Genomic DNA, 14,378 nt, shown 5'->3' with positions numbered 1-14,378 from the left:
TTTTCGATTCTATCTTCAAAAATTTGTAAATGCGTTTAACAGTTGCATCAGCAATTTTATCTAACGTTTGCTTCAAACGATTTTTTCTTTCGTGACCAATTTCGATGGCAGACAGCTCTTGTGTTTTTTTATATGTTTTACTTTCAAATTTAACTTCTTCTGGCTCAAGTCTGAACGCAAAAAAAAAAAAAAAAACAAAACAAAAACAAATCAAAAATATAATAATATGTATATCGCCTTATTACTATACATTTAAATTTTTGCACACAAATTTGATTTATTTTACCACACACAAACACGCAGTCACCTATCGAGATATAACCGCTGTGAAAACCACGTTTTTAATTTTGCGATTTCTCTAATGCATTATTTGATGAACTTTTGTTGATTTCTCGTTTTTTATGATAAAAAATTTAATATAAATAAATAAATTGCAAATATGTATGTAAATTATTATTATGATTATTATTATTTTTAAATTAAGAAAACTGATCGGATAAAAAAATTTATATATAAATATTAACTAAATTAGTTAAGGGAATATTTCTTTTATATACGATTTTCGTGCCAAAAAAAAGCATTTTATGCGCTCTACACACTTCTAGACCAATGACCGCTTCTTTTGCTTATTAACAGCATTAACAGCACACTAAACTAAAATCTAAAGAGTAATTGTACACTAAATACTTACACTCCTTGATTAGAGCTGCCAACATATCCATACTTGCTTAATTAAAATTCACAGTGATACTAATAAAAAATCTTTCTATAATACGAAACTTTTCATTTTATTCTTATTAAAATCATCATTTCATTTCAGAGATGACATCTTCAATACCCGCCCCTAAAAAATAATACATTTTAAATTTGTATTAGAATGATTATCCTACAAAATGGATAATCGGATTATAATGTAACCGACTATCGTATTTACATAGCATACATTATTGAGGACCTTGCTCGTCTCCCCATAAGCTACTAGACTGGATTTAAATCACGAAAGCGATTTTATTATCATTTAAAAAAATTTTACATTAAAATTTTGCTTTATATGCTTTGTGCGTAGTTGGCCGTATATGGCAGCTCCATTTTCCGCGAAGAGCGAACGCGTTTGGAGAGCGATTTTTGGTTTAAGCCGCAGCGTAAACACCTGATATTGAACAATTTCATAATAAATTTCATATCATGTACCTGAGTGCACGGATAGTCAGTCAGTACATAAATATTAAAAAATTTCATTGTTATATTACTTCCATGTCCAAAGAATTTTCATGCCCTTCCGATCGGGGTTATTCTATGAATATTTTCATTTTACTTGCTCATGTATATTTTAAAAATTGTTTTTTGCAATAATATAAACAATACTTTTTGTATAAATTAATTACATTTTCAAGTATATTCTAGTGGTGAAATGTGTGCTATTTATGTGCACTATGACTGCACAGTTTGGGTCACAAAGTTGATAACATTAGAAAAGGAAAAATGTTATACAAATTTTCCACTATTGTAATCAAATTAAGAAGCAAAAACGAAAAACCTATTGAGACGAAGAATCTACCGGTATTTTTAAGGGATTTTCACAAATCAGAATTCAATTAAAAATCGAGCCTTCGTGTACTGACCCAGAATATTCATAGCAAGTTCAAATCGAGAATATAGAATATTGAGCAATTGGACAGAGCACGGTCGCGATATCTACCTTCATAGGTCTTTGCTGTAAATAAAAATATCGATTTTGAAATTTGGTTATTCACTCTTACAAACTATATAGCGGAAATTAATATGCCTTGTAATTTCCCAGTTAAGAACTGATATAAAAACAAGAAAAATGTTATATTTGACTTTAGTGTAATCTAATAATTTTTATTTTATATCAGGTACGTACGATACATACGGAAGGTACGTCATTATTCATATTGTTTCCGAATTAGTAAAATATTTTTTTTGGAAAAACTAAATGAAATGCTAAGAAACTGAAGACATAAGAGTGGTTTCATTTAAAGACTTTGCACTATATTGTAGACGTCATGTAACTTCAATTTGATGTGAGAGTTTTTACGTTCTCTTATATTCTATCAGAAACAACTAAACGACAAGATCATCCAACATTTCGTTTAAAATTCAAACGAGGAGTTTATTACGGACTTTTCCGCTTTTCATTGTGAGTAACAGTAGTAGCGATGTTAATTAACTGTAATTTGACCGCTTGCTCTTTCATAGGTACAGATTCTATACAATAGCTTCTTGTTATAACGTCACATTTTCGCGAATGCTTGCAAAGCAAAAGCATATAAAATTCCATGTTTTGAAGTGAATAATACACTATAGATTACACAGATTTTTAATTGAATATACGCTATAAGTTAGATGAATTTTGAACAAAATGTTAGACCATGTTGTTTGTGATTGGGTTATATCTGGTTGCATTGCCATTCTCTTAGGACAACTTTTTTTTGCTTTAATAACAGCTTTCTCCTTATCCTCATTTTTATACTAACTGCTGTTGGATGGAGGATATACTCATTTCGTCATAATGTTTGCAAACCCCGGAAAGGAAACTTTAGTGACCCTATAAAGTGTATGTATTTTGGATCAGTGTGAAATTTTAAATTGATTAAGTCATGTCTGTCCGTCTGTGCGTGTGTATGTTGCGTGTGGTTGGCACTCGCCTGGTCGCAACATTAAACTTATTATCTTCAAATTTGATAGGACTATTAGAAGTTTTTGTACCCAAGTTGATTCTGACAATGGGCCAAATTGGGCCAAACGAGACAGAATGTTTAAAAACTATATTGCTCCGAATGAAGATGTATTGTCTGCCTAGGAATGCGTTAATTCTAAAATAAATATGATGAAAGCCACGATCTGAGGTATTAATTTTTTCTTAATAACACCAGCGACATGGGTGTCAAATGAAAAGATTTGAAGAGTAGAAGAAGGTAATTCTGAATTAATTAGGGTGGTCGTCACGATATAACAGATTAATGCTTTTATTACACCATCGTTGATATGGTTAACACTTGGGTTGGAAAGTAGAATACGATGCGTTAATAATGGCGGACGTCAGGACGTGGTAGATTGATTTTTCTTAACAATACCTTTTAGTAAGAAAACAGAAAGTAAAAAAAGGTGAAATTTTTTGTGACAATAAAAAAAACCATGGGGCGCCAAAAATTTTTGATGATGACGGGTGTGCGAGATTTGGCCCCAGCCGAGTATGACTGTCTTATTTCTGTTTTTGACTTTCTATTTTATTATTTTTTTTGGCTGCAACCTACGCCTATGACTACGTATGATTCTTTGCCATTAACATATGAAAAGAAAAGCACCTTTTCGCAATATATATATTTACGTTTCACACGTAAAGTTCAAAACTCATATCTTCGTTATTGGCGGATATAATATAAAAAAACCGATTTAAATATGAAACATTCTCTTAAAGTACATTGTATTATTGCCATTGTGACATTAGTAAAGAGAATATGTGTTACCGCTACTTACGGTAGGTCTCAACGTGACGGACAACACATTAAAGATTTTGAAATGCATGATTAGGTTGGTTTCGGTATTACAATTCCTTCAATTTTGTTTTTTTTTTTTTTTCATAAAAGAGATCTAAGATATATGTGTAATCGTATTATGGCCACTTCAAAAATTTGCGGCGTCAACGATAGAGGCAAAGGTTTGAGGATGTGAGATTTTGGCGGAAGAGTTTTCTATCTGCTCATTTGTCTTTCCATAAGCGCGTCTTTACCGCGAAGCACTTTATTTATGTAGCCATTACCGCCGCCTTTTTCCTTTCCTAATGCAAATGACCAATATTTTTACTTCTTTCGCGAGCGTACTGTGTGGGAACTTATCTGCCAAGCCAATTAATTAACTTAACAAATAAGGCAATCAAACCGGAATATAACCCCATTGAAAAATATTGCGTATATTTTATACATTTTCTTTGCCATTTTGATGAGAACAGGCTCTGCGTACATAAAACGAGAAACCGAAAAATATAATTTCCATATATTCAAGACATGTTGGCAACTAAAAATAAAATCCTTCAGTTATATAAAGTAAAAAATTTGGACTGAGGTTTCAGCGTAAATATGTTGCATTGCATAATATATTACATAGACTAAGGAGTTTTTGTGGCGTATCTCTCCACAACGCAATCGTTTGCAATCTTTGAAATTTATGAAAATATTTTTCAAATCTTCAATCAATGTGACGCTAAAGTGAATAAAATTATTTAATGCAGCTTTTATGTAACAATTAAAGACAGAAACAGCCTTTGAAGATATTCCCACAATAGTTGGTTTATAAAAATGTTTTGTGCCTGTTTTTCGCATGAAATGATTATACCCTACAGTACTTGTGGTACAGGGGCATATTAATTTGTGCGGACATTCGTAACATCTAATCGCACTTGAGATAGACCCAGCTCTAATTCAGATCCGTTTTCCGAATCGATCTGAACTTACCTGTCCGTCTGATACGTATCCTAGTGTTTTTGTATTCAATCTATAGGTCAAAATTTTGAAGATATTTTGATTAAATTTGAGACACTGACGTTTTTGGTTTAAGGCCGATTGAAAATAGTTCGGATCGGGCCACTTTTTTAAGCATACCGCATATAGGGCCTTATTTTGATAAGTCATTCTAAGAAAACATAATGTATTTTCAATATCTCTCGATCAATATTCGTTCCTAATAAGAATTTGACATAAAAATTGACCTTAACAAATTTGGACAACGTGGGTCCATTTTTTTGATCTCAACCCATATAAGCATTCTAGTAAAAAATAAGGCTTTGTATGCCAAAAAGGCCTATTTTTGAATATTTTGTGATTGAAATTCGTCCTTAATAAATCAGTCGTAGGGAATTTGGATCATATAGGTCTTATTTTTGGACCGTACCATATGTAGGGATGCTCAAGCCGACAAAGCTTAGCTTGTCTTTGTTATGAGAAAAGCAGTTGATAAATAATAAAATCTTTGACAAGTAAATTAAATTTGCTAAATTTAGACCACGTAGTACTAATACGAGGTTTTTCATGATTTTTACTCGCTAATATAAAAATAATGTATATGATTGGGTGTATTAGTAATTAAACAAATTTGTGTAGGGTATCTAATAGTCGATCTTGCCCGACAGCAGCATTTTTGCTTACTTTTTATTATTATACTAAAATTTAATTTAGCATTTTTACTTCAAATGAATTTAAGAAAAGGCTTTGATTTGACCGGCAAAGCTTGATGATATGATTCCTATACAAAAATTTTCTAAATAAGACGAATAACGCTACAAAGCTACAAATAGTAGCTCGTTTAATTAATAAATTAAATGAAATTCTTAACAGCACTTTAAACTTCAACTTAAATTAAAAACGAAAACCTTTAAACTGCCATAGAATATCCGGGGGCGCCATTTCGATCCAATCAAGATATCTATACCGTATTCTACGTCGCTTAAAATGGAAAATTTCTCTATCCGCTGATCAACTTTTGACATTCATAACCAATGAAAAGATATGTTTACCTTGTGCGTATAACTTTTCTCCAGAAAAATGTTCTTTTAAAATCTAAATAAATATTTAAAATCACTTCTTGTTTGAACTAATAAAATTCTATTTACTTTCGTATATAGCAAGAAATATTAAACATGGCCATGTTAGTTGTTCATTGGTTGGAACTATTTTTATATCGGATTATCACAAAATGTTGTTTTTCATACTAAAAATTCTTTACAATTCTTGACAAAGTTAAACCGTGGCAACAGAAACCAAGCAATTGACTCTTGTTGATGTCATTGATATGCAGGGAGCCTTCGATAATACGTCATACACGATTGTAGAGAGAGCTCTGGAAAACAAAAATATTTCGAACTTAATTGTAAATTGGATAACCAATATGTTGAATTTTATACTCATCACCTCGAAGGTAACACGAATGTTCTTGACCGTCGGAGTCAAAGGATTGTAGTCATAGATGAGCTACTTGTGAAACTAAATGACATGGGATTTAAAACACTGTGTTACACAGATGATCTGAACGCTTACTGAACGCATGCAAAAAGCCCTCGAACGCATCCAAACGTGGTGCCAAAAATGATTTACTGATCATATACCACCACGATCCTTTCTACGCTAATCTATGCAACTCTGGTCTAGCGGCCTGAGATAAATGAAAAAATGGTGGCGATGAAACTAAATACAATCTATCTTGTCGCTTGCATTGGTATGATCGGGGAGATGAGATCCTACTTCTTGCATGCGCTGAAAGCGCTGTTGGGCATAACGCATTTTCCTATAGCTATATAAAAAGGGGCTTGCCCGAGCGCACTCAGACTGTCGAATGTCAATAAATTAAAACCGGGAAATCTCAAGAGCCGCCAAAGAATATTGAAAAACATCATTGACGGGCCCTCTGCGAAGATACCGGAGCGGAGAGTTCGGGTTGGGACTGGCAAACATTTGAACCCAAGGTGAAAGCAAGGCAATGGTACACCGACGGTCCAAAACTAGAGAGTAGGAAAACTGGAACCGGATTAGACGGCCCAATTTGGGCCGCCACAATGTTACACCCTTCTACAGGGATCATAATTCGCTAAAAAACGTGGGCATCTTCAATACCGATTGATAGATATTTTACCAAGGTACGAGTGAGATGTGCTATCACAGCCTATGTGAACGCGAGGCCATCTGCAGAATTAGACACCAATTTGGCGAACGTTTTATAACAGCGGACGCTGTACCAAAGAAGATGGCGGGAATCATAAGAATTCTAAAACTGAAGGGCTAGGGCAGGGATTGCCCACACAACTAATAATAATAATAATAGATAAAATTAAACTAAACAAAATTTATGTAGATTCACACGAATCCCTGCAATCGGTCCTTTTCCCTCCATTCTTACGCTTTCGCAAAAGCACGTTACGTGATATTCTCCGAATGTCATGTATGAATATAAATATTGTAGAGGATCCCTCACGTCGGCTATTTTTCGTTTTCACAACCAAGCGTCAATATTAGTATACGTCCGTCCTTTGGCGATAGATATGAAAATAAATTAAAACCAATTTTCTCTTTTATTGAATAAAAAATCAAGTTGAAAGCAACGACATGCGGCACTTGACCTGCTGTTTGGCCGTTACGCATCTTACGTCTTTACGCAGACATAATTCTTATACACAACGCCTAAAAAAGTTAGTCAACCAACTTAGTCATCCCGTTTGTAACACCCAAGTCTACAAACCAGACTTAGTGCGAAGTGAATTTAATCAAATTTCTCCTTGAGTCCCTTATTTATTAGATGTCCCAATATAGCGGAAATTCGAAGAAGACCTTTGAAGATATTCAAAACTGAGTCGGACTGAGTGGTTCTCCAACACATTACAAAATGTGCTAGGCAGTCTTTCAATTTTGAACACTAAATTGCATCAGAATTTTAAAATCACTCTCATGCGTATACCAAGTAGTTGCCATTTTTGTCTATTTGCTTAAGATGATGGACATTTAAGAGTTGCTCAAAAAAGTGAAAACAATCAACCGAAGGTATATGAAAGGTAATGTAAAAATGTTGTAATATATGCTTATATGCGAAGTGAACAAAGTGTTCGTTTTATCTATTCTTTTTCCTAAAAATTCGTTATTACTTATACAGCCACTGGCACATAAATAGCAAAAATTTAAGTAAAATATTAATGTAACGGTTTTAACTAACTGACTTAACTCATTAACGTACTTTTTATGTTTTCTAGTTTTTGAAAAGCGCTGGTGGGGAGAAGCTCATTATTACACTACTGGAAGAAGCAAAATTATTTTACCTTACACCGCTTGTGGTACTTGACTTAAGAAAATCCCATCTTTTATTATATCGATGCCTGTCTATCCGTCTGTCCGTCTAATGACCGTCCATGTAAATTTGCGTGCTAGCCACGGATCGTAATGTTTGAGACATTTTGATGATATTTGGTAGACCGAAATGTTTTGACCCGAGATGTTTTGACATGAAGTTTATGCGAACGTATTTATCACGCGGAGATAGACCCATCTTTTATTATACTTATTCCTGTCTATCCGTCTGTCCGTCTGATGTCCGTCCATGTAAATTTACATGTACAAGCCATGCACCGTAATGTTTGGCACATTTTGATGATATTTGGTAGACCGAGATGTTTTGACCCAAGGACGACTCTTATTCGAAATGATTTGGATGTAACCACTTTTCCAACCACGTCCCATGTAATACATACATGAAGTTTATGCGAACATATAAAAACGTGTATATTATTGTTCGTGATTTAATTAAAGACCAACAAATTGATTTCATACTGTTGCTTTTATTGACGTGTATTATTATTATTATCCTCTTTTGGTTAAAAGTAGATTTATTAGATTTAATAAAGGGGCGAAATCCATTTGCTTATGTCGCTTAAGACTTTAACATGCGGCCTATCTTATGAAAAATAAAATAGACTCAACGAACTGATGTTTCGAAGCCTGGTTCATAGATAATGATTTCAAAATTATGCCACGGAAACTCGCTCAAGATGGACCAGCAAAGAAAATGTAAAACATACCCTTCTTAGCCTTATATATATAATGTATTATTCTTACTATACATAGAAGGTCTACCCTTTGTCATTGTAGTTAATTAGACATCAAGAAGAAAATAAAAAAATTATAATCTGAAACTTGCTACATAAGCCTTTAAATTTACTATCACAGAAGCAAACAGTTGTGCACTAACTACAAACAAGCTCACATGCTTACGACTGTTGAAGCTCGAACTGCAAGGTGCCAAAATAAAGAACGAGTGCTTGCTTTACGTCATATTATTTTGTAGCCATATGTATGTATATATATATATGTTGGGTTTTCTATCCCTTGTAAGTAAATAAAATATAATTAAATATATTTATTAGTATATATTTAGAAACAGTCACCGCTTTTTGCGAAGCGTAGGCGAACCTCTAAACCGACTGAAGATCAAATTGTTTTATTTTGATCCGCATACACGGAGACATGGAAACATCAATTTTTGATCATTAATCACGATTGTACATATATAATACATATTATGAAGTCTCCGTTTTATTAGAATTGCTTGAAGAATCTTATGCTCTAGTGATTTATTATAAATCACTTTAAAATAATTGGATTTACATTAAATATTCAAAACATCAAATAAATTGAAACGAAATTGTCACACATAGCATGAACTCCACTATATCTAGTGGATTTGATGAATTTCCCCGAAATTCAATTTTATTTGCTTTGAACAATCTTTTCAATCTTGTGACTTCTTAGATAGCAATTGCTATATATATATATATATATATATTCTTTAGATAGAGAATATATGTTGATTTTGAAATTAAAACCAATATGTATAAAAAAAAAAAAAAATTATTCTTTTCTTTAATATAACTCCACGCAATTTTCTTTTCAAACAATTTACATAAATGCGATAGATTTTTGATTAAAGTTTAGTTCACATGTAACATCAGAGCTAAATGGAACTGAACTAAAGCGAAAAGAAAGGAAAAATGTAAATATAAATATGAAAAATTATGAAAATTTCATACTTATAACGTTAACGAATAAACTTGAGGATAGCACGTTCGTTTTCACTTTTTACGATACGATCGGAATGTATTGATTATTTTTCTTACTTTGTTTTTCATATTTTGTTTTGACTTTTGCTTATCACAAACGAAATCGCACCGAATACATAAAGTATCGTTTTAACGTTAGTAAATTGCGTCACGGAAGAACAATTAAAACCGGAAACGGATGTAATTTTAAAAGAAGATTCACTAACATTCTATAAAATTTTAAAGTGAAAAATGAAAAATTTACGAAATAAAGTAATAATTTATGATTTTAGTTTTGTAATGATCACGATCTCGATACGCATGTAAAACTAAATTGTAATATTATATTTAATGAATAAACTCAAGATATATGTATGTGTGAAATTGACTGAATCACAGCAGCATTGTGATGAAAGTGAATGACATTTAAAGCAATAAGATTTTCTGTTCCTCTATTGGTTGGCATATCACATATACAATAAGTACTCACTCAGTACAAAACTTTTCAACATTCATACATACATCTATTCAAATGCAATATAATGCAAGTATATCGTTTGTGTGCTTGTTTATGTGCATGTGTAGTTGTTATTTTTATTTTCATTTTTTTCATTCTCTATTATCAATGCAAGAAATGAAATATTGTTATAAAAATGATGATCATTTGAACGCACCATAAGCTCACCACATACTTTAAGCCTGAAATCTAATACTTTCAAGACGTAGCAGCACTTCATAGGCTAGAAAAGTTGGTGTTCGTATTTTTTACTTTCCTTCAATTTGCTTTTAAAAATATTCGTAGACTAAAACATTTTTCTAGGAGGAATTGAAGTCTTGAAAAATAAGCTGAATGAATTCAGGGTGTAATATAGTAGTGAATAATAGAATATTATAATAAAATAAAAAAATTGATCGCACACAACTACTACTACTACGATTTTTACAGCGACCACATTAACTAAATAATTCAAATCATTTTTACGGTTTTAAAGAATAAAAATTTTTTATTGAAAAATTTTAGAAATATATACCCTTTGCTTCGTCGCTTAACCAAAAATAGCAATAGAATAATCCTTAAAGTCAAAAACCAAGGGAAGCTATAAGAAAACGAAACAATGATTAATATCAAAGGCTTTAAAACTTTAGACAAGGACTTCAAAATTGGTCTCAGCCATGAAGCAATAAATGTTCGGATAAGCTAAATGTTCCAAAAATGATTATAAGAATAGTACAGGCACAGATCTTATCTACAAGCTCTTGGACAATATTGCCCCCTTGTTACCGCCACTCGCTGCAAACGAATCGGCCTGTCTAAACATTTTTGTCAACGTAATGCCATATATATAAAATAAACGGTAAGTGATCCATTCAAGGATTACTTAAAGATGTGATGCAGATTTAAAGTTTACAAAACAAATCGAAAGCATTCAAAATCTGCTTCCTATCGAATCTCAACTGTTTCAAAGAATTTGATCCATAATCCCTAAGGCAGCAATTGTGACATACATTAACATACATCAAGAGTATATACACTGTAAACATAGTTAGCAATAATGAAACTATAATATTAATATCATTAATCTCCAAGTATCGGTCGAAAAGGCATCTAAAATGCTTTCGGACTTAGCCAGAAATGAAAATCGCTCTATTCGCATATGAAATTTCTCTTATACGTTGAATATTTTTACAACTCAATTCTCTCCTGACAGTAAGTTTTTAATCATAATTGTTATTATATATATGAGTTATAGTAAAGCTATATACATAAATCGCTTGAAGAAAAAATCAGTTTGAGTAAACTCCTTGAGAAGCAACGAATACCGATAATTTACACTGCAAACATTTACATAACAATTCTAATTGAAATAATATATATCTGCTAATAGAATAGGAAAAAGTGTATAATTATGATAATAACACCAACTACTTATAGAATTTATTCAGCCAAACACGGCACCCGAAATACCTTCGCTGAATGATCTTCTGACACACTTAATAGAATTGAATCGCGGTGATCGTAACAAAACGAATAAATTGCGGCTGTGTGACCCGATAATTTAAATATGCGCACACCAGTGCGCGCATCGTAACCAAATATATTACCATTTACAGTAGCTACAACTAAAGTGTAGTCGCTGATCCATCGCATTCTAAAAACAAAAAAAAAACTCAATATAGTTAACACCTAAGAAAAATTAATTCCAAGACTTACTCAGTTATACCATCATTTTTTCCTACAGGTTCACAATTAAGACGTAAGCTACATTTAGAAGTATCCCAGATGGAGATTTGTCCACTTAAAGTGCCAGTAGCAGCCATGCGGATATCTGCCGAAGGGGAAAAGGCCATGCCTTCAATTACATCGGCTGTCTCAATCGCACCTACGGGACCACTGTGAGTGCTGAATACAATTTTACCTACATTTACCGAAAACAATAATCGTCATCTTCATAATTCCAGTTTCTTTCTTGTAATTACCAGCTAGATCGCCTGACATAAAAAACGGTGACGCTTTATCATGAGCGACCATAGTGCAACCACCTGAATGCACCATCGAATTATTTTCGTCAATTTCCATTATAGTGGTACATTCTCTTAAATCCCATAGTCTAACTGTACCATTGTTGTAAGAAGCAACAAATTTCTTACCATCAGCCGATATATCACCTGAATCACATCGTGCACCTGGGCCAGGAAGTATTTTGCAATCACCTGCTGGGAAACGCCAAAAATATATTTCTCCGTCTTCACTACCAGCTATTAGCACGTTGGTGGCAGGATGAAAGCTCATCCAAGGCATGTCACCCATCGAGTATTCCCATACTTTATGAAAAACCAAATTCCCGCCATCCTTGTCAGGTTCGCTAGACATTTTCTGTAATTTATGTAACACAATATCCCCAGCCAAATCAGCGGTAGCCAAATATGTGCCATCACGATTAAAGTGTACGTCAATCACCGTATCCTTGTGTTCGGTGAATTCATATAATATTTGCCCTGTGTTACGACTCCATACAAAAACTTTGTCGTCCTCACCACCTGTCGCACATAACTCATTGTGAGGATGCAGGGAACAGGAAAATACTGGCATTGAGTGAGCCGGGAAAGTTAATATAGAATCATCTGGCACAGGTGATTGGGGACTATCTTGTTCTCCTGTATTTTCATCATAGTCATCATAACTTCCAGAGCTAATACGCTCTACGTATTCATCCGAAGTAAGTTCCATCTCTTGGTCATCCTCGTCTCCAGAAGGTATTTCATCATCCAAATCATTTAACTCTTCTTCATCATCACCAATTTCTGGAGCACGTGGTGGTGTATTTTCATGCATTATTGAAAAAAAAATATATAAATAAATTTGAAATCTTAAATGCGATTTTTAATGATATGAATTTGCTTGCAGGAAGACGTTTGACACTGTCACACGTGTTTAAATTAAAATACCATCAGACATAACAAACATTGCAGTTGTATAAACTGATTTCAAAAAAAAATTGAAAGAAATTCTTGTAACTATAACAATTGTAAATGCAACTTATTTTTCCTAATTGTTTTTATCCAAATAAGAATTTTTAATTTCGTTCAAAATAATGTACAAAGGATAGTGCACTTAAAGGTAAAATTAAATATTTTATGAGGAAAATTCGAATGAATAGTAGTTACACATGAAATAGAATTGTGTAGTTGCACTTCATTACAAAAAGAAATGAAACAACTTGGCAAAAAATAGAAACATATAAAATTCCCATAGTTGTATATAAAGTTAGGTTAAAATAGTACGTCTTTAAGCAGCATTACGATATTTTTAAACACTACTTATGCAATAACGTGTGCTTTAAATTCAAGTTTTATACATAATCGTGACTAAAAATTACAACAGTTTATTATTTGGACATATAAGCTACAAATCTGTTGGCTTAGTCAATCTCTGTTCAACATACCAAAAAAAAAAAAAAAAAAATTCAAGCTTTTGTTTTTCAGCTGATTTTATTTCATGTGTGGGACGATATTCAGGTAAGAACAACGAAAGTCAACAAACAATGCTGGACAGTGAATGCATATCTATAACTTAACTTCCGCTTTCGTTTGTCAGCTGGTTTTTTCCACGTATGACACGTATGAGACAACATTTGGCTAAACGCCTTGAAATCGCGTAAGACTTTCATGTTATTTTTGTTGCTATCATTAATATATAAATGAAAAATCTAAAAAAAGAGAAAAATTTTTGTATATAAGAAAGTGTAACTGTCAAAATCCGTAAAATAATATTTGGTTCGTCTCTCAGATAAATAAATAAATAAACCAATTGTTGATAGACGAATAAATTGGGAAAACAAGAAATTGTCAGTTATTTATAAGAAAAAAGTGTGTACTTATGTCCCGGTGTCCAAATATCAAAATTTGCAATGAAATTCTAATGATGGTTACGACTAAGATGAGAATGTAATCTAGTTAAATGTTTTAAATGTACGATTGTTGCCAATGCTTTGCACTGTCTTGTTTCGGTTTAAAGAGATCCTTTCCTTAAATTGGTGTTGTTTATGTTTAGCGAATTATAAGCGAGATATTCGATAAGCAAACATAAAAACTGTTCATTAGAACATGACAAATTTATTAATATGCTTGTCATTTTTTAATAAACGGAAGTGACATATATATTAGAAGCAAATACCAAATAAGGAACGCTGGTTATTTATCCAATCAAAAAATTTTAGAAAGATTTTAAAGGAAAAAATCTTCCCTTCATTGCAATTTTTGTTTCGCGGCTAACTCAACCTTTTTT

General features: G+C 32.6%; 1 protein-coding gene across 3 annotated transcripts; it reads right to left on the bottom strand.

The window, feature by feature from the left end:
* Nucleotides 1–53: 53 nt before the first annotated feature.
* LOC119631492 (angio-associated migratory cell protein) lies at nucleotides 54–13,269 on the bottom strand. Of its 3 annotated transcripts, none has more exons than XM_038023755.1 (4): nucleotides 12,071–13,269; nucleotides 11,805–12,009; nucleotides 11,696–11,742; nucleotides 54–170 (listed from the first exon to the last, which is right to left on the bottom strand). In XM_038023755.1, exons 1-4 carry the CDS (start codon nucleotides 12,924–12,926, stop codon nucleotides 73–75), a joined length of 1,206 nt encoding a protein of 401 aa, XP_037879683.1. In that variant the 5' UTR covers nucleotides 12,927–13,269; the 3' UTR covers nucleotides 54–72. The 3 variants fall into 3 exon arrangements, with proteins under 3 accessions (XP_037879683.1, XP_037879682.1, XP_037879681.1); XM_038023754.1 differs by lacking the exon at nucleotides 54–170 and having other exon boundaries at nucleotides 11,529–11,742; nucleotides 12,071–12,895; nucleotides 13,040–13,269; XM_038023753.1 differs by lacking the exon at nucleotides 54–170 and having other exon boundaries at nucleotides 11,529–11,742; nucleotides 12,071–12,926.
* Between the last annotated feature and the right edge of the window lie 1,109 nt (nucleotides 13,270–14,378).

The sequence above is a fragment of the Glossina fuscipes genome, unplaced genomic scaffold (genome assembly GCF_014805625.2).
Source record: "Glossina fuscipes isolate IAEA_lab_2018 unplaced genomic scaffold, Yale_Gfus_2 1, whole genome shotgun sequence".
In the NCBI taxonomy this organism is placed as follows: domain Eukaryota; kingdom Metazoa; phylum Arthropoda; class Insecta; order Diptera; family Glossinidae; genus Glossina; species Glossina fuscipes.
This window is presented reverse-complemented; position numbering and strand designations above follow the sequence as displayed.